We start from the raw sequence: 27,690 nt of genomic DNA on the forward strand, positions 1-27,690 counted from the left end.
TTTTCATCTATTTTCGCTTGAGTTTGAGACATGACCTGTTTATGGTATGTGCCTTTTTCTTGATCGATTGTCGCTTTAGTTCGGGACGTGACCTGTTTGTGGTATTATGCCTTTTTTTTGATCAATTGTCGCTTGAGTTCGCGACGTGGCTCGTTTGTGGCATTATGTATTTTTCTTGATCGATTGTCGCTTTAGTTCGAGATGTGTTCCGTTTGTTGTATTTTTCTTTTGAGAAATGTTTCTCAAAAAGTTTTGCCGTTGCATTTGAGAAGTGTTTCTCAGTAAATTTTGGCCGTTGCGTTTTGAGAAATGTTTTTCAATAAATTTTGGATGTTGCCTTTTGTAGAATTTTTTTTTCTTCATCGAGCGTTGATTGTGTACGGGATTAGAATTTTTCCTTTTCTTTATCGAGTGTCGCTTATGTACGTTGCCCGTTTGTAGAATTTTCCCTTTTTCTTCATCGAGTGTCGATGTGCACGGGACGTTGCCCGTTTGTAGAATTTTTTCTTTTTCTTCATGAATTTCCCCTTTTTCTTCATCGAGTGTCGCTTTATACGGGACGTTTTCCGTTTGTAGCTAATATTATCTTGAATTCGGTTTAATAACTAATTGGTCGACCTATACTTTATAGTAGATCAAGTGTATATATAATATGTATCATAATTTTGTGGTGTTTAAACTGACCACCTTTGACAATTAATTCCAAAAAGAGAATATCATACATTTTCTACAGGGCATTTATGTTTTGCATATCGGGCGCATCTATATCCATATAAGATCTTCATAAACGGATGTAAAAACGAAGGTGAATAACATTATACAATCTGGATGTATCGCTAGTCTCAGATGAAATGATATTTATACTTCTTATGTCAGAATCTAGCATTGAAAATATACATGGATACATATGCTAGCAAAGACTTCCTAATTTAATTATCTAATTTGTTGGGCGTATCTCCTACATCATGTTGCTATAGGCCGATTTACTTAAAAAAGTACTCGAATAAACCTACTAACTTCTTGCTACTTGCTGAAAACTTCCGAAAGATGTAGATATCTAAACGAATCTGAACATCAAGAATTTATTTATCGAAAAGTTAGTCGTTTCCCACAGACGGCGCCAAAGGATGGATTCGGTTCGAGATCGTCTTGTCTTCCGGGTCGCTTCGTGACAAACTTAATACTTAGGTGAATTCCGAGTTGTGTTCTATAAGACAAATAAGGTCTGATAGGATTTCAGACTCTTCGTACGAATATCCACTTCGAAGCTTAAGTTAGTATTTATCTCAATATAATATAAAAAATACTAGCAATGTGATATTTTAATACAATGTGGCTATGTGAAATTTTGTCTTATTCTATCATATGAGATTTTGTCTTATTCCATCAAAAATCGAACCGAACCGACCGATGCTCTGCCGTAATGACATATGTAAGAAGCCTCAAAGTAATTTTGTTCAAGAAAGAAAGGGGTCTAAATTCTAATGTATATCCTCGGGGTAAAAATGATTATGTTTTAAAAATAGGACATGGAAGTGTTAGTTTGCCAAATTGAGGGAGGCGTTCGTAATTAAACCAAACAAAATAATAATTTAAAAAAGAATGAAGAGGGGAAATAAAAAAGCCGGTCTAGCCCCCAAAACCCTCTCTCTGCTTCCTTTTCTTTTCCAGCCGCAAGCAAGGAGGAGGAGGAGGAAGAACAAGAGCCGGCCGCTTGGCTGATACTGTTTTCTACCTCACCTACCGGAAAAGAAGAATCAGCAGCACCGGCGACAGTTCAACGACACAAGATAAATTTCGAGATATGAAAATTGAACTGAATAATCAGCATAAGCGAGAAGAGATGGAGTTCGATGATAATAGTGCTACTTTAAGCGATTCCGACACTGCTTATCATATCAGAGCTGCTCTTCTTTCCGTTCAATCGGTATATTATCTCTTCTCCGCTTTGCTTTTAGGTAGCACAGACACTTTATTCGATCAACATGTCCTGTTTCGGAAACATTTTGTGCACGAAACTTCATATTTTACGTAGAAAATTCCGTGTTGGTTTTAGTAATTTTGTTGGCTTTAATTCTGATTTTATTTTTGATTTGTGGGTTAGGGAGATACTGAAATGTATATGCAGCTTGTGGGTATTTTGCATCATTCAGAACGTCTCACCCCTGATGAGGTTGCCCTTCTTTTGGTATGTCTTCTCACTTCAAAAATCTATTGCTCTAAACTCTTCATAATTCATTTTAAGGTATAGCAATCAATTTACTCGTTTTTCGGAAATTTAAAATTTAACTTTTAATATTAAAAGAAAATAAAAAAATAATTTTAAAGTTTAATTCTAAATTCTCTAACTTTCGGTGGATGAAGAAAAGAAAACGAGTTTGAAGCTAAAAATGACTAGAAATGTCAAATAAAGCTAATAAGTATTGTATTGAGGTGAAAGATTGAAAAAATGAATAAAATTGCAACGAAATGTTGAATTTAGGACATTATTACAAAAATTAAGAGTTTTGGTTAAAATTGCATCAACGCGTAAAGCTTTGGATTTATTTTCTAATTTTAATTATTTTCTTGCATGTAACAGTTATTTTGTTGCCCTTTTGCAGACTACTCTAAAAGTACTATCTGCCATAGTTTCTTGTATAGACTATGTTCACCATGAAGCCCTTCTTAACTCTGTAAGTTGGTGTCTTTTGAACTAACTCGTGTTTTTTTTTTGGTTTTATTTGGAGTTTATCCCTTTTAATGAACTATCTGCAGATTTTTGGGATGAACATGTGGAATTATGGACCTGATGTGATGGATGCCTTGCTCGAACTAGTTATTGCGTTGGTATGTTGTTTTGTTATGATTCTGTGAAGCTGTGCTTTCTGGAAGAGGAATTGGTGGATGCTCATCTTATTTATTATTCTACAGGCAGCTTCAAATGGAAAATATGTTGATCCCAGCCTGGAAATGCTTGTAGGTAATTTTATGCCACCAATGTATTATGTTGACGTACTGAAGCAGCCACGAGGTCAGGCAAGAAAGGATCAGGTTCTATCTCGTGTGCATATAGCTCTGAAAGATATTGCTGAATTGGTGCCTATGGCGGCCTCTAGATTATCATCAGTAGTTGTACACCGGATGCCAACAACCTTTAAGAAGGATCTCGAAAAGGATCGTCTCAAATGTAGAGTGAGTCCTATTAATACATTGGAGTGACTTGTCTAGAGTTACTTTTTAAATCATAAGCAGTTTTAAGTAATGATTTGTTGTTGTTTTGGAAGCTTAAGTAAGAAGCACTGATAAGGGAATGGATTTATTTTTTTTAATTATTTTTTTCTGTTCATTCTTGTACTATTGTATTTATTCCTTTTTGACTATGTTCTCGATTTGTTTTAAACAATTTCTGTGTTCTGCATTTGTTTGATCACGACAATATATGTCTGTGTTCTATTGCAATACTTAAGGTTTTTGTAGTGATGAATTTAATGCTTATCAATCATGCTGAAATTAAACATTGAACGGTTTTTGAAATAGTTATTTTCTATTGTGGACAATCAGACTGAACGCCAATATCTTTTTGTATGACATTTGATCAGTAATTCCTTTCTGTATCAGCTGCATTTATTTTCATTAGAGTTTGACATATATGTATGGCCTGGTTTTTGAAGGATGTTGTTTCGTAAACTTCTTGTTTTTTTCCCGAGGCAAAAGTGAACATCTTTTCCCATGGGAAGTCACGTTTATGTTTATTCTAAAATCTACTTCTGTATGCGTTCGTTGATGAATTTTCTCTTATGTGATGATGCTTTTCAATTTTCTACTACAGAACTTTCTGAATTATGATTAAAAGTTGTTCTGGATCATCCATCTTAAGACTTATTCACTTTTACAGACTGAGATCTACGTGGAGAACATGCTAAGATTGGAGAGTGGTGCAGTCGGAGAATTTGTTGGAAGCAGGATGCTTATGGCAGTGATTGATATGCTGGTAGAATTGGATGTAAGTAGATATTGTAAATCAATTCGTGAACACGTGCTTTTCACTTATTGTAATTAAATGACGTGGAGGCTTTATACATAGGTGGCAATTGGTTGGGATGACATTTTACGAGATGACTCATGCAAAGGCATCTTTGAAATCGAGTTAGAAGATGCAGATGAGATTGCAGATGATGACGAAGACAATGATTATGACGAGGTATGATCTTCAAGTTCACGAATACTTTGGCAGGAAAAAGAATTGAGAGATATAATAGGATGAGATGCTGTAAATAGGTGGGGATCTGAGTTCTCCGCAGCACCATTAAATATCTTGGGCATTGTACTGATGGAAATTGGCTGTCTGAATCTAAGATAGTAATTTTAGTATTTGTAATAGAAATCAGACCTGCTATGTATTTTTGAGGACTGAAAGCTACAGGCTATCATCTTGGCAATTTTATGGCATGACATTCTAGATTTATTTGTTTATGTTTGTGCAGCATTATAGCTGTTTGAACATGTTTGCAAAAGAAAAACTAATGCAGAGTCCTTTTTACAGCTTCCAAGAACTTTAAGCTATAAAAGCTTAGGTAAAAATGCCGTTGCTAATCTATTAGACAGCTTAATGGTGCGAACTTTTGAGCATATTGAATTGTGTGCAAACAATAAGCGTTTGAGTGAGGTATAGTGTTTGTTCAATTTATTCCATTGTCTTTTAAGCTGTAAGTTTGCATCATTTTTGTTTTAATAATCTTGTATTTTTGTAGGTTTTTGAAACTCTTTTGGATTCTTTCATGCTAACTATCTTAACCACGTATAAGTCAAAATTTGCTCAGGTAATTATCTCCATCTTATTTATGGCTAAATGAGTTGGAGGATCTTAATAAGATGAAAATATTTAATATCAACGTTTGCTTAACAAGATTTTAATTCTCTGGGTACCCGTCTTTTCAAGATTATTAAAGTAAAATAACAAATTAAGGATGAAAAAGATCTTCTTGGGCATTGTCATATTGCAGGACAGTTTCTCATTATAAAATTGGGCGCTCCCTTTTGTTTGCAGTTTGTGATGTTCTATGCTTGTGCACTTGATCCTAAAAATTGTGGTGAGAAATTTGCTCAAAGACTCGGAGATAGGTTCTTTTACGGACATAACCCGCTTACAAGGTAAAATAGTTTTTGCTAAAAATTTGTAATTTTTACTTCATGATTTCTGTATCATCAATGATGACTGTAATCAATTATCATTATCTCAAAGGCATGTAGAGTGGGAAAGAAAAATACATTGGCACAATTATTGTTTTTATTTTCCAATTTTTAATTGTAAATTATTTGTATCCTTTAATTTTCTTTTTATTGCAGGATGAGTGCTGTGGCGTATCTAGCTAGTTATCTGGCTCGCGCAAAGTTTCTGCCTATTGCTTTTGTGGCCAGCACATTAAAAAGGTTCCAAATTGATATATTTTATGTCTTGGTCATGAATATGTATTTAAGGCTGAGCATCATTTGGTTTGGTACTGATTGGTTATTTTGAGAACGCAAAACTGAATCGACCCAACCATAATAGTAATAAAATTGAATTTAATCGAACCATAATACTTCGATTTGATTTGATCTGTAATTAAACGGAATGACAATGATACTTAAATATAGAAATACTCATTGCTCCAGTTACATTTTGCTCACTGATAAATCACTGCCTTTGTATTACTAGTCCCGTTATCACTCACTAATCTGTTAAAATAAATATTCAGTAGTGAATCTCACATGCAACAAATATTAGGTTAGGTTGCATTTGAACTTGAAGATGAGAAAGAAGAAAATAATTTTTTTTGAGTTTTTTTTCTGTTAATTACCTTTGCTCTGTGTTACATAATCAATTATGGGTGCTTTTTTTGTCTAACTAAGATGAGGAAAAGCTGTGAGGACTGATCAGTACAAGGTGCCATGCTAGAGTGTGGACTCTTGAGATAAGAATGAGAGAGGTGAGGAGGTGTGATGGCCTGTATATAAAAAAGAGTAAAATGAGAGTTGGGAGAGAAGAAAATGATTTAGGGTTTGGTTCTACTAATTTATAGGTGGCTAATACATTGTATAAGTACTACCTCAAAACCATCTCGTTGAAACTTCAGTTGGTTCGGTTTCTTTTGATTTTTTTTTTGCAAAACTGAACCGGCGAACCAAATTCTTTTCAAAATTTAAGGTAAAAACGGACCGAATTAAAAAATTATTTCAGTTTTAATATTCAGTCCGGCTCGGCTTAATAAATTGGATTTACTAGATTATTGCTCAGCCTTATTTTTATTCTGTGAATCTGTAACCTAATTTGCATGATTGCAACAAGTTGATATTGTAAAAAGAGAAATCGCCAAGTATCATAATGTGCATTATATTATTGTATGGTGTTACAGGCTTGTGGATTGGTGTCTGGAATATTGTCAAGCCCAAAATGGTGATATGAATCCAAAAGCACATCAAGTTTTCTATTCTGGATGTCAGGTGTGTAGGGCTATGATAATATGGAATTTTGAACTTAATTTTCTTTGATAAAATGCACTTCTTTGACTTGAATAATTTGTTTGATTATATTGACTTCTTAGAATTGATCGAGTTTGTTACTTTTGTACCACTAATTGCATGAATACGTTTTGCTATATCTTTTCCTTGCAAAAGGTTTGCCTGAAACTAAACAGATGGTTCTAAATTTTAAGCTACTGTTTTGTTAAGACTGTCACTTAAACTTCTTTTCAACATGTTCTGCTTGTACAGAGTATGCATGAACCATTTTAATATGTTCTGCTTGTACATGGACCATTTTAACATGTTTCGCTTGTACAACGTGTATGCATGGGCCATTTAGCAAAACCATTAGGAAAAGTCTCGAGCGGATCCATGCATATTGTTTTTCCAAATATCAAAACTGAAACCAAATTATTAGAACTGGTTAATCACTCAACTCCATTCTAATAAAAAATCAGTTAAACAAGTTATTGCATCTTAAATTCATCATCCAGGCGTTTGACAAGTTTAAATTTAATCCTCAATATTCTATAAAATTCTCATTCTTGATTCTCAATTCTGCTGTACAGGCCATATTGTATGTTCTGTGCTTTCGTATGAGGTCAATGTTGGATGTTCCAAGGCTCAAATCTCAGCTTCTCCACATGCCCTTAGACCAGATCTTGAAACATAAGCTGGGTCCTCTAAAGGTGAGAATTTTTTAATGTAGTCTAGAAATTTCAAATTGAGAAAGATAGATGCTAAATGTGATTCATTTGTTTACTTCTTGTTCTTGACCATAGTTACCAGGAACGTGGTACGTTTTTGGTACAGGTATTAGATCAGAATAAGTCACCTTAAATTATACTCGGTACGCTAGGGGTAGAATTAGTTGGTACGTAGCGGCGAAGCCACTTGAAAGAAATGGCGGTCAATTGACCACCTTTTCAATTTTTTTAAATCAATTTATTATAATTCAAATTACACATCTTAAATAACCAATTTACCCAAAAGCTCAAGCTGTTTGGTGAGGCTCTAAAAATTATTATATGATTATATCTTAACATACCCCTGCACACTTCATGCGTTGTGGGCTTTAAGCGTGAGCAAACAAGCACACATGCCCATCTCACTTTGTGCTCAATTTATTTTAATAATTAACCAAATGAGAGTTGCCAAGAATGATCTCTAAGACCTTTCGAATAGAGGCTCTCATACCATGTTAAATAACCAATTCACCTAAAGTTCAAGTTGTTCGGTGAGGCTTTAACAATAGTTACATCATAACAACACATTAAATTGTTTTTAATATATAGTATCGACCACCTTTTCTTTTATTATAGGCTTAGTCATCCAAAAATACTCTTTATCTTTTCAACTTTTTTTGTTTATGGCCCAAACTTCTAAAATTGACAATTATAGCCTATTTCTCAATTTTAGTTTCAATGGTTTCTATTTGTTCAAAGAGGAAAGGGTCATTTATGCCCCTAAGGATGGGCTCTAGGATCAAGGAAGCCCTCAATGTCCGGAAAGGTTCAAATATATGCCCCCAACGTCTCAGTTATGCGCCAATATTGGGGTCTATTTTTAAGACGTAGGGGGCATTATTTGAACGTTTGTGGATGTTGAGGGCTTACTTGATCCTAGAGCCAAACTTTAAGGGCATAAATAAACCTTTTTTCTTATTCAAATTAGAGTGAAAAAAGTTTAAATATGCCCTTCATACTGTTCAATTTGGCTTTTTACTATCAAAAATTCAAACATGAAGGGCATTTTTGAATCATTTTCCACTTCAGTTTCAACAAACGGCTATAATTGAAACTGGAAATTGAGAAATGAGATTGACAATTTTGAAAGTTTGGGCCATAAACAAAAAAGTCGAGAGGTGAGATATTTTTCAATGGCGAAGCCTTTATTTTATACTAAATTATAAAATTTGTCATTCTTTAAAATATTTCCTGAATTGAATTTGTTTGGATCGCTAATCTTTAAATACTCTAAATTTTAATGATATGATAAAATATATAAGTGGAGAAAAAAATACAAATACTGAAATTGACAATCATGGAACACTTTTTATATGATGAAACTAATCGATGTAATTGTTTTACTCATATATAGTAATGAAATTTTCAGAGTTGTATTATTTAAATGTTATCAAATTAATTTTTCAAAAGATTTGTTATTTATTTGTTTAAATGTTATCAAATGATATATTTTAAAGATTTGCTATGTATTAAAGTTTTATCTTTTGAAATAAAGATACAAATATTAATTAGTTAATTAGTGAACTAAAAGGGGGTGAAAAAATGGCAGCCATGAAGCACAAATCTAACATAAAACAACATAATTGAAAAACTTATTAAGTTTGATGAAATAGCCAAGCCCAATCTCTCTCCAATAAGATATCTACTCTTTTTTTATTTTTCTCACCAGCACTAGCACTCACGATGCGTACCTCTCTTGTTATGTTTGGCGTCCTCTCTTCCTCTTGTTTACTTCTCCTTTCACTTTCCTTTATGCTTTTAATATGAAGATTTTAAAATAAAGAAATTGAGATCAATATGTGGCTTGCTGGATAACTTATTTTAGGATTCCAGGATGCGTTCTATGGTGCTCCTAGTATCCTAAAGTACCGTGAATTGGAACACATTCCAATTTCCGTTCGTTAGCTGGTTGAGGAAATCAGGTAACTATGGTCTCTTGACCACAGTTACTGGATTTGCCATGCCAATATTGGTGGAGTATTGCAGTCTGGGTTCCAAGTCCTAGATTATGGTTCATATAGCAAAAAGCAGTGGTCTGCAATCTGGAACGTCAGGAGTGGCGTACCGGAAATAAGTACCCTCTATAAGCTAGCTTCCCATGGCAAAGCTAAGTGAGAAATGAAAAAATGGAAAAGAGAAGGACGAGGAAAAGGAAGTTTTGAGAAAAAGAAACGAAGAAGCAGCAGAGTGGTAAGGTGACAGTTAATCAAATGTAATATAATAAAACCCTAATTTTTTGTTTGCTGTGCTTTAATATAGAGTTAAAGGCCAAATGTTATGACAGTTTGAGCCTGTCAGTAAACTATTGTATATGTGAAGAAGTTTTTTAAAACTATTGGCTTAATTGGAATTGAACAGTGAGGAAATTGCTTAATCTTTTTAATGGCACTTGCTCAATTTTAGCTTGACCTAAACATGTGATTTTTACTCATGAACCAAGAAAATTATTAAAACAAACTGCGTCACAAAGACTGATCCAGCTAAGCCTATACCCTACATATAATCATAGGGCGTATCACATATCCGAACCCGTACTGTAGCTAGTGTATAGCGCGAATCTGGTAACTATGGTCTGGACATGAGAGATTTTTCTAATTTATTGATTCTTTTGCTTTCATTTATTTATCAGGTGTGTTTGCCATCTATAGTACTAGAGTATCTAAAACAGGCAAAGGCTGCTCATCTGTTTACTGCATCTGAAACATTAAATTTTGAAGATATGTTGGAATCAGAATTTTCCAGGGATTTTGGTGGAGTAGAAAGATTGGACATGTTCTTCCCATTTGACCCATGTTTGCTTAAAACATGTGACAGGTTTGCATTTGCAGCTTTGCATCTTTTTTTCTTTTAATGTTGTTAGTATACAAGTATCCCTATTTATAACAGTTTCTAAAAGAATGAAAAGTAGTTCTACTATTTAATACTGTTTCTAAAAGAATGAAAAATAGTTTTCCAATTCATAACGGCTTATGTGATTTCCCAGACAGTCCTGTGTTGAGGATTTGCTTTTATTGCTGAATTACTTGGATCTTTTTTTTCTGTAGAAGTAAATCTAAGGAGAAAGTATCGAGTTCGATTGGCTGTGTTCTAGCTTTCTGGTAGCACTGGTTGCATTGTAATGGACCAAGCAGTTAAAGCTTTAAAATCAAGCTTCAATTTGTGCATGTTAATTGTTAGCTAGTTAGTCTTTATATATTTCAGAGTCAAAGTTAAAAGAGCGCAGCAAGATGTCTTCATAGGCATGATTATATTACCGTCTTACTAATGCTTTTCGCCTCGATAAATCTCATCAGAAGTTTCATCCGGCCAAACTTTGTGTACTGGAAGCATGTCAGAACCACCTACAGCAATGATGAGGAGGATAGCAGCGATGAGGATATAGCAGAGGATTTCGGTGCCGTAAATGAGGGAAGTTTTATGGAAGAAGGCGTCACAATTAGCTTAGGCGGACGGCATGACGATCTTGATAAATTCGATGATGCAATGAATAAAATGTCCATCACACCCAAGAACGGCTTTGCATACAGATTTGGAGGAGAAAGAATGCAAATGCCTTCAAAGATAAGACCATCAACAAGTCCAGAATCTTTGTGATGACTGCATGTGAGTGAGACTACTTTTGTCGCACTAAGATTATTTTGTCTAGAATTAAGCGTTGATTAGTAGATTCAATGGTATTCAAATTTAGTATTACTAATTTGGTTGAATTTCAAGATGTAAGATAAAAATTTTGATTGGTGCGAAAACTATATAATATTTTGTATATTTTGTGTTGTAGTTTGCAAGTGCACCTACGATCTAGGAAGCAAAAATTTGAAAATTCTAAGTTTTGTGGTGTGCAATGCAATGATATTGTTCAAGTATCGTACGTGCCTTTTTGAAAAGATGATCTTCAAGATACTGGTTTATAGAGCTTTATGATTAAGGTTTTTCTTGCAGGACTATAACAATCGACTGATGTAACCAGTTCACTTGTACTGTGACAATAAAGCAGCAAGAGATGTAATGTAGCTCACAATCCAATTTAACATGGTCGACCACGATATGTCGACGTTGATACATTCTTCATTAAGAAAAATTGAATATGCACATTATGAACTTTCTAGAAATTTATTATGAGAAATCAAATACTAGCAGATATTATGACTAAATTAGTTTAAACTCATATGTTCTTAAATATCTGGACAAGTTGAGAATATTTGATGCTTATGCATCCAACTTGAAAAGGAATGTTGAGATTTGTCATCAATTACTTCACTCGGTGAGCAAATAAACTTGATGACTAAATGTTCCTTGTATTTTATATAAGGGTTAATGTTATAAAAATTCACCAACTTTACACGTTTTCTCATTTTAATCATGTAGTTTAAATTTTCTCATTTTCATGCACGAACTATCACTTTTTCTCAAATTCATGCACGGTGCTGAGGTGTCACGACTCCATTGGTGGTAGTCGCTGAGGTAAAGGTCATTTTGTACCAATAAATGAGTGCCACCTCAGCGCCGTGTATGAATTTGGGAAAAAATGGTAGTTCGTGCATGAAAATGAGAAAATTTAAATTGCGTGATTAAAATGAGAAAACGTGTAAAGGTCGTGATTTTTTTTGACATTAACCCTTTATATAAAGAGTTGTAAAATATAAGCATAACTCATTCTCAAATCTGTGTACTTTTTACTTTTTATTTATTTGGTCTCTCGTGTATTTTGTTTTTTAGTTAGTATCTATATTTTTTATTTTTTGTTTACTTAGTCCTTATACTTCTGTTTTTGTCTAAATTATTTATAAATTTATTATTTATTTAGTCCTTTTTAAAGTTTCATTTTTTGTTTACTTCGTCCCTGATCTACTTTTTAAAGATTAAATCATTGCGGAATTTGATTGTAGAGGGACCAAGTAAATAAGAAATAAAAATACAAAGACTAACTAAAAAAGTAAAGTAGAACAAAGATCGAATAAATAAAAAATAAAAAATAGGGACCTAAGGATGGTTTAAGCCTAAAATATATGAATAGGATTAGTTTTTTACAACATTTTATATCATATATTATTTTTAATATGTTAATTTCAAAGTTATAGGCATAATCCCTTTTTATTTCTTAAAGTTTTAAAAAGAAAGTATTAAGAGCATCTCCAATGGAGTGCTATTTTTTATGCTAAATTTAGCATGAAAAAGTGGTAAAATGCTATAAATAGCATAGTATTCTAATTTTTTCTTCAATGCATAAAATTAAAAATAAGTGTTATACTTATTTATTAAGATAATTATCTTTAATTTTATTAATTTTTAATTATTTGATGATTGTTTTAAACAAAAATTAATGTAATTTTTTTTGATATCATAATGAGCGTTTCAAAAGAAATAATTAAGAGAATCAATGAAATATATAAAAATAAATTATATAAATTTTTTTATGATATTGATATATGGTCTACTATTAAAAAATCAAATCGAGACCGTAAAATTAAATTGAAGCACAAAATTTAATATAAAGAAAGTAAAAAGGTAAAAAAAATGTTAAAATAATAAATGCAAAAAAATAACCGTGGTAAAATTGTAATTTATAAAGAAATGTTATTGGTTGTTGTAGTTTAGCATATGCTATAGTCTGTGCTAAATTTAGCACGTGATATAGCATATGCTAAATTTAGAACAAAGTATAACACTACATTGGAGTTGCATTTTAAGACTTAATGTTAAATTATAGCAGTAGCACTCCATTTTAACATTGCATTGGAGATGCTCTTAGTTTTATTCTTTCCACATAAAACCAATAATTATTATACTATCTTTTTTTTATAAACATATAATAAAATACCAATGCAAATAAAATATTCAGCTCAATTTTTGATTATATAAATTTGGATAATAATATGAATAAGACTTATAATATTTAAATGGATTATTAATCATCTAAAAACACCCAATTATTTGTTTGATTATAACCCAAACTATTAAAATCGTTACCATTTGTTCATATTAGAGTGAAAAAAACAATTCAAATACGCTCTTCATATTGCTTCATATTATTTCAATTTGTTTTTTTATCATAAAAAAATTTCAAACATGACATATTGAATTATTTTACACTCCAATTAAGACAAATGACTACGATTAAAACTGAAAATTAAGAAATAGACTAAAATTGACGATTTTGAAAGTTTGGACCATAAACAAAAAAAGTCGAAAAGATGATATATTTTTCAATAATTAAACCTATCTAAATATGCAGATATAAAGTAAAATTTTGTCACTTAGAGGTGCCTTAGCCAGTTGTAAGTGGCTTCGGCCACCTATTGGACTCCTAAAACACTGATTTTAACATTGTTCCAATTCATTCTAAGTGAGAGAGACATTATGGTAAGTTACAAACAAGAAAAGCTTAAAACAAAACAAGAACTATAAGGGCATGTGATGATCATCAATCTTTTTCCCCTTTTCATGGATTAGCTATGCACCTTATCAGTGAACCCTATTCCCATCAACTTCACTATGATATTTCTTCTAATTTTCTTATTTAGTTATGATTGAAAAGTTTAGGTCCCCACTTAGGAAATCCAATAACCACTTAGCTTTGTTTGGCTTCAATGTATAAGACAATTCAATACAGAATAGAAGAAGCTCTCATAATCAATCAAATACATAAAAGGTTCACATGAGAAGTTTATTTTGATCCAACATGGTACCCCATGCATGAAGAATAATATTGTATCCACTAAAATACAACCAACAATTTGCAATTCTCCTATTTCTAAAATCTAATTTTCAATCATTGACTATGCAGTTCACACACACACTTACTTTTTCATGAAAGTTTATAAAAGTTCAAACTTTTCAATTTTATCAAATTTGTCTAGAAACGCATGATTTCGTTTCAATTATGCCCAACTACACAATTTTACTTATGTGGTGCTGATGTGTGGCATGTCACATCAGCGCCACGTAGGTGCCACATGAACAAAATTATATAATTGGACATTATTAAAACAAAATCATGCGTTTCTGGACAAATTGGATAAAATTAAAAGATTTATACTTTTGTGAAACTTTTATGAAAGGTTTGACCTTTTTTTATCATTAGCCTACATACATTGAAAGTTATGTTTCCATTTAAATTAGACCTAATCGCTTAAAAGCCCTCCACTTTTAAACTTTTTTTTAATTGCACTCTGACGTTGAAAATTTCTCTCAAAACCCTCCCACCTTTAAATTCCTTTCCAATTGCACCCCGACGTTGAAAAATCCTCTAAAAATCCCCCCACCTTTAGATTTTTTTTTTTTCAATTGTACACCAAATTGAAAATTTTTATGGTTTTGATTTTAAAAAGTTATTGGATATAAATTTAAGAAGAATCCTTTTTTACATCATTAATAATATTAGCATTTAATTAGAATATAAATTAAAAATGGAAGATTATTTTAAAATTTTTTCCATGTGAAAAGAGGTCAATTTATTATTTTGGGGTACAATTAAAAAAGAATTTAAAGGTGAGGGAGTTTTGAGAGGATTTTCCTACGTCGGGGTGTAATTGAAAAAAAGTTTAAAAATGGGAGGCTTTTGAGTGATTAAGCCTTTAAATTAAGCTTTACTCTTATGAAAAATCACAATATTATACTTTCCGAATTTGAAATTAAAATTTGACATTTCTTAAATAATAATTTTTTATATTACAAATAGAAAAATAAATACGAGACTCCAAAGTTTAAATAATATAATTCTATTATCATATTATGCTTGTATAATAAATGAAATTAATATTTTTTATATCTTGGAATATATAAAAACATTTTATTTTGAAATTGTTACTTCTATTGTTATTTTATAAGTATAACCAATAATTAAATATTAATATATTATTTATATTTTTATTATAATGATAGGAAAAAAAAGATTGAAATTTGAAAATTTTAAATTTTTACAATATGCATAAAGATAATATAATTAATAACTCATTTTCTAATCAATCTAATGCCCATAACTTATAATGAAGAAAATGGAATAGAACAAAAAAAAAAGTGGAGAGTTCTTTGAGAACCACCCTTTACAACTCGTGATATGCATATAATATTGAGAACCAATCCCTTACCCTTTTCAAGACACTAAAAGGCCACTTCTAATAGTTTGCTTTTAAATAAACCCAAACTTTTTTAAAAAAATAATAGTGAACCCAAACTTAAATCAAAACGGGTGTTTGTTCATTTCTTTTACATTGTTTTTGTTAATTGTTTGGAAAAATTACATCATCGGTGTTTATTTTTTTTTTTTCAAATGAATCAAATAAATACTTTCATTCATTTTTCAGTCATCAATATGCTAAAATAAAAAAAATCATTTCTCTATTACTTAAATTTATACATTATATTAGTAAATAAAATGGCAATTACGTGCGTAATAGTATACTTAAAACACATGCGCACGCTAACGCATACATGCACACGCTCGCATACACACACATATATATATATAACATGTATGTATATATGCATACATGTAACATGTATGTACATATGCATACATACGTACATTACATACATGTATGTATGTGTGTGTATATATGTATGTATGTATATATATGTATATTGTAATACCCCGTACGTTTGACGTTGCCGAAGTGAGCAACGCAATTTAAATTAGTAGTCATAGCGACTAGAAAAGGGAGTTAGCGAAGGAATTACGTAATTAAGGACGAGGATAGGTCGATATTCAAATTTAAAGAAGGAATTTCAATATTTGTAATGCCTAAATTAATTAAACGGGACGAAGGAAAAGTTGGAATTAAAAGTAAGATTAAGTCCCCGAAAAATTAGAAAATGGAATTTTATTGTCCGAAAAATATTAAATAAATAAATTATTGACGGGAATCAGTAATTAAGAAAATAATATTGATAATTTGGATATCAATATTCATAAAAGAAAAATAAGGACGAAAAAGTGACGGAAATCGTCGTTTTCGCTCAAATTGGAAAATTAAGCGTTTTAGCCAAAATTTGGCAAAATCGATTAGTGGAGTCTAAATAGTGAGTTGGCGGAAGAGTATTATTTATTTGGACATAAATAATACGAAATTTATCGAGATTTAACGATTGAGTGATTTTTGGACTAAATTGAGCAAAGAAAAAGCTTAGGACTAAATGTTGAGGAGGTGGCTTCATTAAGGGTTCAAGTGCATTTTTGCCATAAATATATATAGTTAATTATATGATTTAAGATCAGAATATACACCCATTTTCTCAGCTCAAACCCTCACCATCTTCATCTTCTCAACTCCATATGAAAACCAAACTTCAATTCACCATAACTTATTCGTTTTAGCTCGGTTTTGGTCGATTCTTGCGGCAACGGAAAGAGGAGAACCATACCTACTGATTGAGCCCAATAAATCAAGGTATAAATCTCATCTTAAGGTTAGGGTTTCTGCTGTAATTTTCTGTTTTGGTGATAATTGTTGAAAGTGATGTTATAAGCTTAGAATTAATAGTTTTGGCATGATTTTGGTTAAGTTTAAACTAAAATTAAGGGTGGTTGAGTGAGGTTGTGAGAGTTGTGTTTGGGTTGATGATTTGGTGAGATTAAAGGGTGTTTGGTGGCTGTTTTCCAGCCATGGTGGCCGGATTTCTCACCGTGCCGAAGCACGGTGAGTTGCTGCCGTGAGCAGCAGCCCTGGTGCGACGCACCAGGGCATTGGCCGGCCCCTCCCTTGTCAAAACAGGGGAGGGCTGAGTTGAGGGGGAGGGGGCTGATGCCACCCTCCGTTCGTATTCGAATGCGTAATTGTTTCGATAGTTAACGGAGTTACGAAACTAGGAATCGAACTAGACTTTAAAAACAGTTTTTGGAGTAAAATGTTAGTGAATTGTAATTGAAGTTGGTTTAAGATTATGACATGATTAAAAATGAATACATAGGTAATTATATTGAGTTATAGGCTGATTTAAATCGATTAAAACGTTGAAAGAATAACCATAAAATTGACATTTTAAACGTAGAACGTAAATGACGAAACTTATGTTAAAAGGGTGATATCAAAATAAATAAATAAAATGGTTATAGAAGGTGTAATAGGGCTGTACTAAGTTGATAATAAGGTTAATGACTTAGGGTAATAGTGGTGCTAAACGAATTTCAAATGTTGTTTTTGTATCGTGTTTGAACCGAGCAAGAATCAATAGAAAACGTTTAGCGAATTAAGTGCGTTTCGACTAAGGTCAAAGGGGTGAACCTAAAGTAAGGACACTAAGGATTGTATTTGCTGTTTTAAACTCAAAATGCTAAGGAAAAATATATTAAGGTTAAGCATTTTGAGATTTAAAAACGAAAAGGCGAAATTGACGTAAAAACGCGACGAAGTGAATTTGGACGTTTGAGAGGATTCTAAGGGATAAATTGAGCGTTATAGATAGGTTGAAGTTAAGGGAACTTAACTTAAGATATTAATTTAGTAGTTTTGATTTTATAATGCCAATTTAATTTAAATGCATTTTTTTGAACCTCGTTTGTGACAGACAAACCGAGAGGCGACGGGATCGACGGTTTTGGCCTAGGAGTATTCGGCCAAGACTAATGCATGTAAATAATTTGGATTGGAAATCAAGGAGTGAGTATACTTTACTCTCGCGTATTATTATGATATAAGTATATTATTAAATATTTTATTTATAAGTTATAAAAACACATCGCATTATATGATGATGTGTTGTGATTTGAAATTGTATGAACTAAATGGTTATTCTACCGTGAGATACACGGAGTATGAATTATTATATATACATAGATGAGTATATACATATGTATACTAATAGTTTATGTTTAATAGTTAAATTATGAATTGATTTATTATATATGTGGGAATGAATTACATATTTGGTGTTGGATCAAATTGAGTGGTGTTTTGGTTGTTGTTTGTTCTATGTTTGACATTTTGTATATCGTTATTGCTATTTGTTCTATGTTTGAAATTGGTGTGTGATCCGAAGAAACAAGCTACCTATTGGGCGTCAATAGGCCGTGTGATCACCGGTGTTTGTAAGAGTCTAGATGTCTGTACTTAGAATTGTTTGACATGAGCTCAATATATGATTATGAAATGGAATATGTTTGGGTATCGGAAAGGAGGATTATAATTTTGGCAGATACGAGGTAACTCGGTCGAACTATCTCGGGACCCGTATCTGGTGAGTAACTCGGTTGAACTATCTCGGGACTCACACCTTGGGATTAAGCAGTGGCATGATGTAACTCGGTTGAACTATCTCGGGACTATGCCACGTGGTAACGAGTAACTCGGTTGAACTATCTCGGGACCGTACCACTTGGATCAAATTAATTTGATATGAATACGATACATGTTAGGAAAGGTTAGGAGTTTAAGATTAAGGTTTCTTTCGGATCAATTCTTTGTTTGTAATATAATGATATTATATTTGTTTAAATAAATGAATTTCAATTGCGATGTTATTTTTATGGTAATACCGTTAGTAAGGTATATCTCACTCAGCTTAAGCTGACCCCGTGGTTTTCAAACATTTCAGGTACCTAGACTTGGAGTGACTAGAAGTCCATTGTTTTGCCGGGAGTCTGTCTTGCCATATATAGTCCGACTTCCGTGATCGCTGCAGTAGTACATTGTGTGACCAGTCATGACCTAGGACAATATTATAGTTTTGGAAAATGTTTATAACGATGTTAGATTTACGTAGCCAGTGTTACAAAATTAAATGCTTCCGTGTTATAACATAATTGCAAAAAAAAAAAATTATAGTGAATTTCAGGCTTGCTACGGGATTCGGAACTACAATTCCCATTCCCTAGCGCCGGTCGCGACCCTCGATTTTGGGTCGTGACATATATATGTATGTATGTATATATGTATGTATATATATGTATGTATGTATGTATATGTATGTATGTATGTATGTATATGTATGTATGTATATATATATAATCAAAATGTCAAATCATATCGGCAATGTTAAAAAAATGCCCAAAAACACCGTCAAAGAAGGGAGAGCGGTATATGAACAGTGGCACTTAGTTCGCTTAGACTTATAAAAACCGTGTGACCTAGGTGGGAATGAGTGTCATCTTCCGTGCTAGGACTACCTTTTACACTGACATCAAATGTCTCACTCGGTTACAAGTGCATGAAACAATATATATCAGACCAGTGGCGGAGCTAGAAAATTTAGTCAGGGGGCTGATTTTTTGTTAACTGAAATTGAAAGCGCACAGTGGAGGATGCGAGGTCCGCATCAAATATTTCAATTTCAAAATCAAAATACACAATCTGTAGGATCAGCGTATCATTTAGATTTAAGACCAATCATGTAGGAATCAAAAAAGAATACCTCTATCGATTATTCAATAATTTTTATAGTCTCGTAAGTACCATTACTAAAAACAGTCAATTAGTGACATATTTTAGCTGCAGATTTAAAATCCGTAGCTAAAATAATTTTTACCAATGGATTTAGCGACGGATTTAAAATCGGTCGCTAAATCCAAAAAAAATTAGCGGGATTTATCCTGCCATTTTAGGGACAGATTTTTAAATTCGTAGCTAAAAAATATTTTTTATTAAAAAAATTATTATTGACTAAAAAAAGCATTATTTATTGAAAAGTATTATTTATTAAAAAAAGTATTATTTATTGAAAGTATTATAAAAAATTTATTCTTTTACAAAAATATTTTTTAAATAAATAATTTTTTTGAAAATAATAAAAGTTAATGTAAAAAAAAAATCACGAACTTTACACGTTTTCTCATTTTAATCACGTAGTTTAAATTTTCTCATTTTCATGCACGAACTACCACTTTTTCCCAAATTCATGCATGGCGCTAAGGTGGCATTCATTTATTGGTGGAAAATGACCTCCGCCTCAGCGAATTACACCAATGGAGTCGTGACACCTCACCACCGTGCATGAATTTGAGAAAAAGTGGTAGTTCGTGCATGAAAATGAGAAAATTTAAACTAGATGATTAAAATGAGAAAACGTGTAAAGTTGGTGAATTTTTATGACATTAACCGAAAAAATAATTATACTAAAATGTAGTAATGAAGTGCAAAAGTAACAATTTGTTATTTTATTGAGGAAAAAATATTAAAAACAAAATTGTCTATTAATTATGTATAAAAAAATTAGTATAAATTTTAAAATACAAGAATAAATTGCGGGAGTAATTTTTTTGTTCCTTTTAGTCATATTTAATATAATATACATATATATATATATATATAACTAGAATCCGAGTTGGTTAAGATGGAGTTACGCATTGAGGAACTTCAGTGATAAAGAGCTCTGGATGAGAGTATGGGTGACATATTGGAAAGTTGGGAAGTTTGCGAAAATTGTGAGTGAGTGACATTGTGTGGTCTATCACAGATGGGTGGGTGATGGTGGGCGATCGATTAAATAATATTTTATTTTACAATTTTAATTAAAAAATTATTATTTTTTATTTTAAAAAATTAGCCATAGATTAAAATGAGTCGCTAAAATCCGTCGCTAAATTTTAAAAAATCCGTCGCTAAATTTTTTATTTGTCGCTAAATAATTTTGCGACCAAAAGTCCACCGACTGACGGCATCCGTAAGTATTCCGTCGCTAAAGGATTTTAGCGACAGATTTCCTATCCATCACTAAAAAGCAGGTTTCTACTAGTGTACGGCGACTTCGAGGTCATCCGCACGAGTATGCTCCAATTGAATACTCACCCGAAGTGATATGATCGAGTTCCTCTATCAAGAGACCCGATCTCAACTCCCGCTACGATCACTTCCTTGCTCGGATGCTTGAAAACTTCTTCAAGTTTTTAGTGATTTATGAACTTGTTGTTTGAACACCTTCAAGAAACCTTAATCTTTCTAAAAACTCTCACTTAAACTCCTTCAAGTGAATACGCTAAACAACTAAAAACTTCCTTTAACAACTCTTGCATATAGCTCTAGTTAAATTACTTAGCTTATTTCAAGCATAAGCTTATGTTGAGAGAATTTACGTATGAATTTTACTAATTAAAGAAAATTTATCTTCTTTATATAGGCAGTAGCTCTTGCTCTTCTTAAGATATGTGTTAGGTTTTTTTGTCAAGAATGTGTTAGGTTAAGTGTTACATATTTAGCCTAAGTTATGCCACCGTACGACACATATCATGCATGTATGTAGCCATATAAAGAACATGTGTACCTAGACTAACATTTAGTCCAAGTTAATTTTCATCATGCATTTAGTGCTAATCCTACATAGATTATTCCACTAAATTTTAGTTAGTGCTAAGTGTGATTAATTCCATTAATTAATCGCTCTTAAGCCATTAGGCACCAAACTTGGTTAAAGTACAAGCTACTAATTTATAACTCCTATAAATTACTCATCAATTGAACTCTGTTTTCAACTTAGATCAAATTTTGAGACATGCTAATATCTATATCAAATTCGATCTTTCGTAAAACAATCGGTTACACATCATATGGTGTGTGATTAACTAGGTTCACATATATATGGCAACGAGAGACATAAAAAACAACTTTCCTATCCTTAATAATTAAAATTCAATTAAATTATTACTCTCGTAAATCATAAGTGATGTTTAGCAACATATCGCGACTCTGAAATAGAAATGAATGTTTCGATGCATTCTAATTCATGATTAGCTTATACTCAAATTCCCTTCATTTAAGATTCCAATCTTAACAAGTATCACGGGTAGTCAAACACTAAATGTCACAATCATATGACCTCATCTCTTGTATCTAATTATTGATAAATATGACATACTAGAACGTCTTTCTAGTATTGGTTTTCTTCTAATAAAGTCATATTCTCTTAGCCGGGAATTCATCCATCTAGAACAACTCGAGATATCATAGAATCTTATCTCCGTTCATCCGGAGTAATGAATGCTCTCTTGTCTGAACACTTATCTTCATATACAATTAACTAGAGCCAACACTATTAGTAGTATGTGCCCTAGGGCCATTTGATCGTGTATATTTGTAGAACGAATCCTAATGGAAAAGATAAATATGTTTCATTTGAACTAAGTGTTTCATCAACTAAGTGTTCATTTAGACATATTGTCCTTATGTCTCTTATTGCCATGTAGATGTGAACCCAGTTAGTCACACACAATTGGGTGTGCAACCGATTTTTTTACGAGAGATCGAATTTAAAAGGGCAAACCCTTAAAAAATACCAAACCTTTGCGATTTTTGTCAATTATGACCAAATCTTTCAAAATTTGCAAATATAACATGTTTTGGCAAATTATGTCCTTTTATAGCTATTTTTGAATCAGTTTGTTTTTTTTATTGTGATTAAACTTTTATTATGACACAACACGCAAATGTTCGATATTTTATTGTGATTAAATCATATATACATGGTTGTCATGTTGGCAAGAAAATCTGTTTGATTCGAATTTGGCTATAAAAGAAACATAATTTGCCAAAACGGGTTATATTTACAAATTTTGAAAGGTTTGGTCATAACTGACAAATATCGTAAAGGTTTGATATTTTTTGAGGGCTTGTCCAATTTAAAATAGATTCTAGCATATTTTAAAATTTGATTTAAGTTTCAATTAAAGACTAATTTGTAAGAGTTATAAATTAGTAGGAACCTAATTGTACTTAAACAAGTTTAATGGTTAGTAGATTGTAATACCCTTATTTATAAGGCATTAAAATGACGCCCCATGTTTTAAATTTGTGATAGCTAAACTCGAAGAGGTCTAATATAAATTAGGGTATTAAAGATATAGACCGAAGTTGGTCTAATTTACTTATCGCAAAATAATAGTTCAATTGGAAAAAATGTTATTCGTTTGAGCGAGTATTAGTGGGACTAAGAAAAACTTAAAGAAATTAATATAAAATAAAGTATAGGTCTCGAGCTAATAATTTTTATGCCAAAGTCCATAAAATATTTTAAAGTATTTATCGTTAAAGTTTTGTATAGTTTCGAGACTGTTTTAAAATTGTACGCGAACGTTAATAAAAGAATTGGGTTAAAGTACAAGATTGAGTTGCCTGAGTCAAATCGTACTTTGACCAAAGTATATATAACTTTAAGGAATTGAGATTTGGTTTCCAGATACCAAATATCATCATCTTTCCTTTCATTTCTCTTATTTTGATTGTGAGAGGCTAGGGTTTACCATTTTGATCCGTTTTTAACGTTTCTTGCTTCTAATCCTTTGTAATTCTGCGAGTAATCAAGGTAAGCTAGTCGGTTTTCAATTTAGTTGGATGAGTTTGGATATATTTGGATGTTAAAAGTTAGAATTTTGGCGATTCAAATCATTTATATTGTTTACCGTGCGTTTTTGAGGTTATAGCTTGACGTTTTGAGTTGTGGTATCATGGTTTAGGTGTTTCGGACGAGTAAATAGGTCGGAAACACGTTGGGAATTGATTTTTGGCAAACTTAGGCCGTGTTGCCCTCAGCACGTTGCGCCAGTCTTGGGCGCTACGCGTTGGTTGCGAGCGCGACAGAGCTTGGCACAATGCGCCAGGGCAGGGCACGACGTGTCCAACTTGTTGTATCCTGGGTACTACGTGTCGAGACCTGACACGACGTACCCTGACCCGATATCGATCCCTTAACTCCGAAAATGTGGAATTCGGACGTGAAACGTGACGATTGTGATTAGGGTTTTGGAAAGATTTTGAATTCAACAGATGAACGACCGACCTATTGGGCGTCAATAGGAATGTGTGATCACCAATGTTGTTATGAGTCTTATGTGTCGATGGTTTGGTCATGTTTTGATATGAACTCTTTATGATTATGTTTATGAAATGGAAAGGATGATTATGTATGATAGATGCGAGGTTAACTCGGTGGAATTATCTCGGGACCTATATCTAGTGAGTTAACTCGGTGAAATTATCTCAGGACTCACAACTTGGGATTAAGCGATGGTAGTGGTTAACTTGGTGGAAATATCTCGGGACTGTACCACATGGATTGATTTGATTTGATATGTTTTGATACGGATATAGGGTTTGTGTATTGCATTATGAGTTTACGATTACGGTTTCTATCGGATCTAATGTTTGGTTTATTTTGAGTTTTGTTTCATGTTTATGCAATTTATTTTATATAATACATTTAGTAAATGCAAACTCACTTAGCGTTGACTGACCTCCCCACAGTGTTTTCCCTTTCAAGTCTACATTTATATGAAGTGGTCGAGCTTTCATTCTTTGTTACGGAATTCTTAGTTTAAAGTATTTACGAAAAGCTTTTACTCATATCTAGAGCTGTAGAAGTCAGTAATGAGAGACTCACTTTGCAATAAATGAGTGAATATGTTTTAAATTTGATATGATGTTATGTTTAAATAAGATTTTTCATGTTATGTTCTTTTTATATGAGCTTCCAAAGTGTTTGCAAGTTATATGATATATGTTTGATGTTTGAAAGCAAAAATATTATAGTGATTTAGGCTTGTTGTGGGTTTCGGAGTTACCACTCCTATTTTTTTACACCGATCGTGACTCATGCATTTGGTCGTGATATTGATTAAGAGTGATTAATTAGTGTAATTAATCACACTTTGCACTAATTAAAAGTTAGTGAAATAATCCATATTGGATTAGCACTAAATGCATGATGAAAATGAACTTGGACTAAATATTAGTCTAGGTACACATGTTCTTTATATGGCTACACATATGCAATATGTGTGTCTTATCGTGGCATAACTTAGGCTAAGTGTTTGACACTTAACCTAACACATGTCTTAAGTAAGAGCTCTTGTCTATATAAAGAAGATGAATTCGCTTTCATTAGTACAATTCATAAACAAATTCTCTCAACATAAGCTTATGCTTGAAGAAAGTTAAGTAGTTTAACTAGAGTTGTACTCAAGAGTTGCTAAAGAAAGTTGCTAGTTGTTGAGAGTATTCAGTTGAAGGAGTTCAAGTCAGAGTTTTGAGAAAGTTTAAGGTTGCTTAAAGATGTTCAAGCAACCAGTTCATCAATCACTAAAATCTCAGAGAAGTTTTCAAGCATCCGAGCAAAAATGTGATCGTAGTGAGAGTTGATATCGGGTCTCTCGATAGAGAAACTCGAGCGGATCACTGCAGGCAAGGATTCAATCGAGAACATACTCTTGCCAATGAGTTTATGGGTACCGTACTTTCGGGACTACAAGAATCATTGGAGAATCGACATATGTATTCTTTTATGTTTCCTATGTGCTTGCTATTAAAACTAGATGATATGTTGATCTTACGTGATCGTGTTGATGTGATCAACACTCAAATTGTAATACCTCCTAAAATATTTAAGTACTAAACTAAGCCACATGTCATAAATTGGATAACCGGGAATGTGAAAAATATTATTATTTAAATTTAAATTGAGAATTTAAATACCCAGGGAAGCTTATTAACCTATTTGGACCATGAGAAATAAATTTGGTAATTTTTGGTGAAAAGGTGAATTTAAGCTGGACCAAGGAAAAGTAAGAAAAAAAAAAGAAAAAAAAAGAAAAAAATTAAAACAGTTGAAATAAAAATACATTAAAGCTACCGAGATAATAATTTTGAGATTATTATCCATAATATATTTTTAGAAATTTATTCGGAAATTTTTATTGATAAATGAAAGAGTTTAATAAAATAAAAGTTCAAGAATAAAAAATAAACAATTTTCATAAATCGTGGTTCCAATCTATTTTAAATAATTAAAATTTAAAATGAAAACATGAATAATATAAATTAAAGAGTATTTAAAAATTACAAGTGGTTATTTTAAATTTTGGATACGTACATTTGTTTTATGAAAGTTTTAGGATTAATTGATTTATTAAAGTATAATAATAAATTAATTGTGATTTAAGAATACAATATAATATATATTTGGAGTTATAGCTAGACATGAATAAATAAACATTCATTTATATGGAGTTATAATTAGGCATGAATAGATAATAGTTATATATTCTCTAAAAAGCAGTTCTGATATGCCGAGTTTCTCTGGTCGATACCTCCCAATTCTGACATTGTAATATCACATTTTTTTTATGTCAAATCAAAGCTATCAACGTCCTCTTCAACTCTACTATTTTTGTTTCATACAATTCGACCAAAAAACATATTAGAACCGCGATTGAAGTTTCTGCCCAAAACGCCCTTTTGATTCATCGTGTTCTGGCCATTTTCTCGCGGTTCTTACACAAAAAATGTACACAGTAGTGGCAAAAACCTTGGAGATGGTAGTTTAGTGACGGAAACTATGGATGAACAGAGACGGGCGGTAGCGACAACGATTTTCCTACTTCCAGGTTGATTTCGCAGCAATTCTAACGGAAGTAATTCAAACGAACCATGGGGTGAGATACTGACCTCTTAAATATTTAATCTATTGTTTTTGGATCAAAACTGGCACCGGCACCGGCAGTGTATGGGCCACACGCGCCTCAAAAGTCAGCGGCGGCGGGTCGGGTCAAAAAATAAAAATATTTTTATATTTTATTTAAATACTATAAATTATGTTGAGTATTTTTCATAAGGACTATACACTAATTATGTACGGATTGTGAGATAAAAATTATCAAACTTTCAACGATATTTATGTAACTACCTAAAATCGAATAAAACGGACGTCGTGAATAATTTGACGCATTATTGAGGATATGAAGTTAGAAATTGAAAATTGAAAATTGAAAATTAAAGAGGTATCATCGATTTTTGGACTCCGATATATTATTAATGAGATTTAAACGCCAGACTTAAAAACTTTGACGAAAAATATCTGATGAGAATTTTTTACATAAAATAGATGTAGTGAAAAACAAAAGTAAATAAAAAGGAAAAGTGGAGTATGGAAATATTTATGAGTTACTAAAAAAATTACAATTCTTGGAATTATAAATCGAGAAAAGGACAAATTATCGTTAAATTTTTAAAAACGATAATTTTGAAACGGTAAATTGTCCAAAATAATTTATGGAAAGTAAATAGGGTCTAATGAAATAAATAGCGGGATTAAATTTATTTTATAAATATTTTATTTATGTCTATAGTCAATTATAGAGTTAGGAATTTATTAATTCAAGAATTAATATTTTAATTCTAACTAGCTCGACTAGATCCGACAAGTTGTCGAGCTACCGAGTCCAAGGACCAATGAAATTAACAGAGTGGAAGGACGACATTGTTTTTAGAAATAACGAGCACTGTGAGTACAACTTATTATTTGTAAATATTAGAAAAATATGATACTTTCTATATATGTTGCAGTGTTATATGTATACATGTTATGCTTTGAAATGCGTGGATATGTATATGATTTGAAATATGTCTTGGTTGATATGTATGTGAAAAATCGCATATAATAAATTGAGTTATGATCCATTATCGAATGCGTAAGATTTGAAGAATGAGAGAGACTATGCGATACAAATACGAAATATCAGTTGGTTCTGCTATCGGCCCCATAT

General features: G+C 32.0%; 1 protein-coding gene across 3 annotated transcripts; it reads left to right on the forward strand.

Annotated features, from left to right (window-relative positions):
* Positions 1-1,624: 1,624 nt before the first annotated feature.
* On the forward strand, positions 1,625-11,951 carry LOC126655374 (uncharacterized). Of its 3 annotated transcripts, none has more exons than XM_050349537.2 (16): positions 1,625-1,927; positions 2,105-2,188; positions 2,604-2,675; positions 2,758-2,829; positions 2,914-3,174; positions 3,878-3,985; positions 4,067-4,183; positions 4,526-4,648; positions 4,734-4,802; positions 5,030-5,133; positions 5,329-5,412; positions 6,378-6,465; positions 7,056-7,175; positions 9,862-10,046; positions 10,526-10,835; positions 11,172-11,951. In XM_050349537.2, exons 1-15 carry the CDS (start codon positions 1,805-1,807, stop codon positions 10,824-10,826), a joined length of 1,911 nt encoding a protein of 636 aa, XP_050205494.1. In that variant the 5' UTR covers positions 1,625-1,804; the 3' UTR covers positions 10,827-10,835; positions 11,172-11,951. The 3 variants fall into 3 exon arrangements, with proteins under 3 accessions (XP_050205494.1, XP_050205493.1, XP_050205492.1); XM_050349536.2 differs by lacking the exon at positions 11,172-11,951 and adding an exon at positions 11,011-11,116; XM_050349535.2 differs by lacking the exon at positions 11,172-11,951 and having other exon boundaries at positions 10,526-11,009.
* The last annotated feature ends 15,739 nt before the right edge of the window (positions 11,952-27,690 follow it).

The sequence above is a fragment of the Mercurialis annua genome, linkage group LG7 (genome assembly GCF_937616625.2).
Source record: "Mercurialis annua linkage group LG7, ddMerAnnu1.2, whole genome shotgun sequence".
Taxonomy (NCBI): Eukaryota; Viridiplantae; Streptophyta; class Magnoliopsida; order Malpighiales; family Euphorbiaceae; genus Mercurialis; species Mercurialis annua.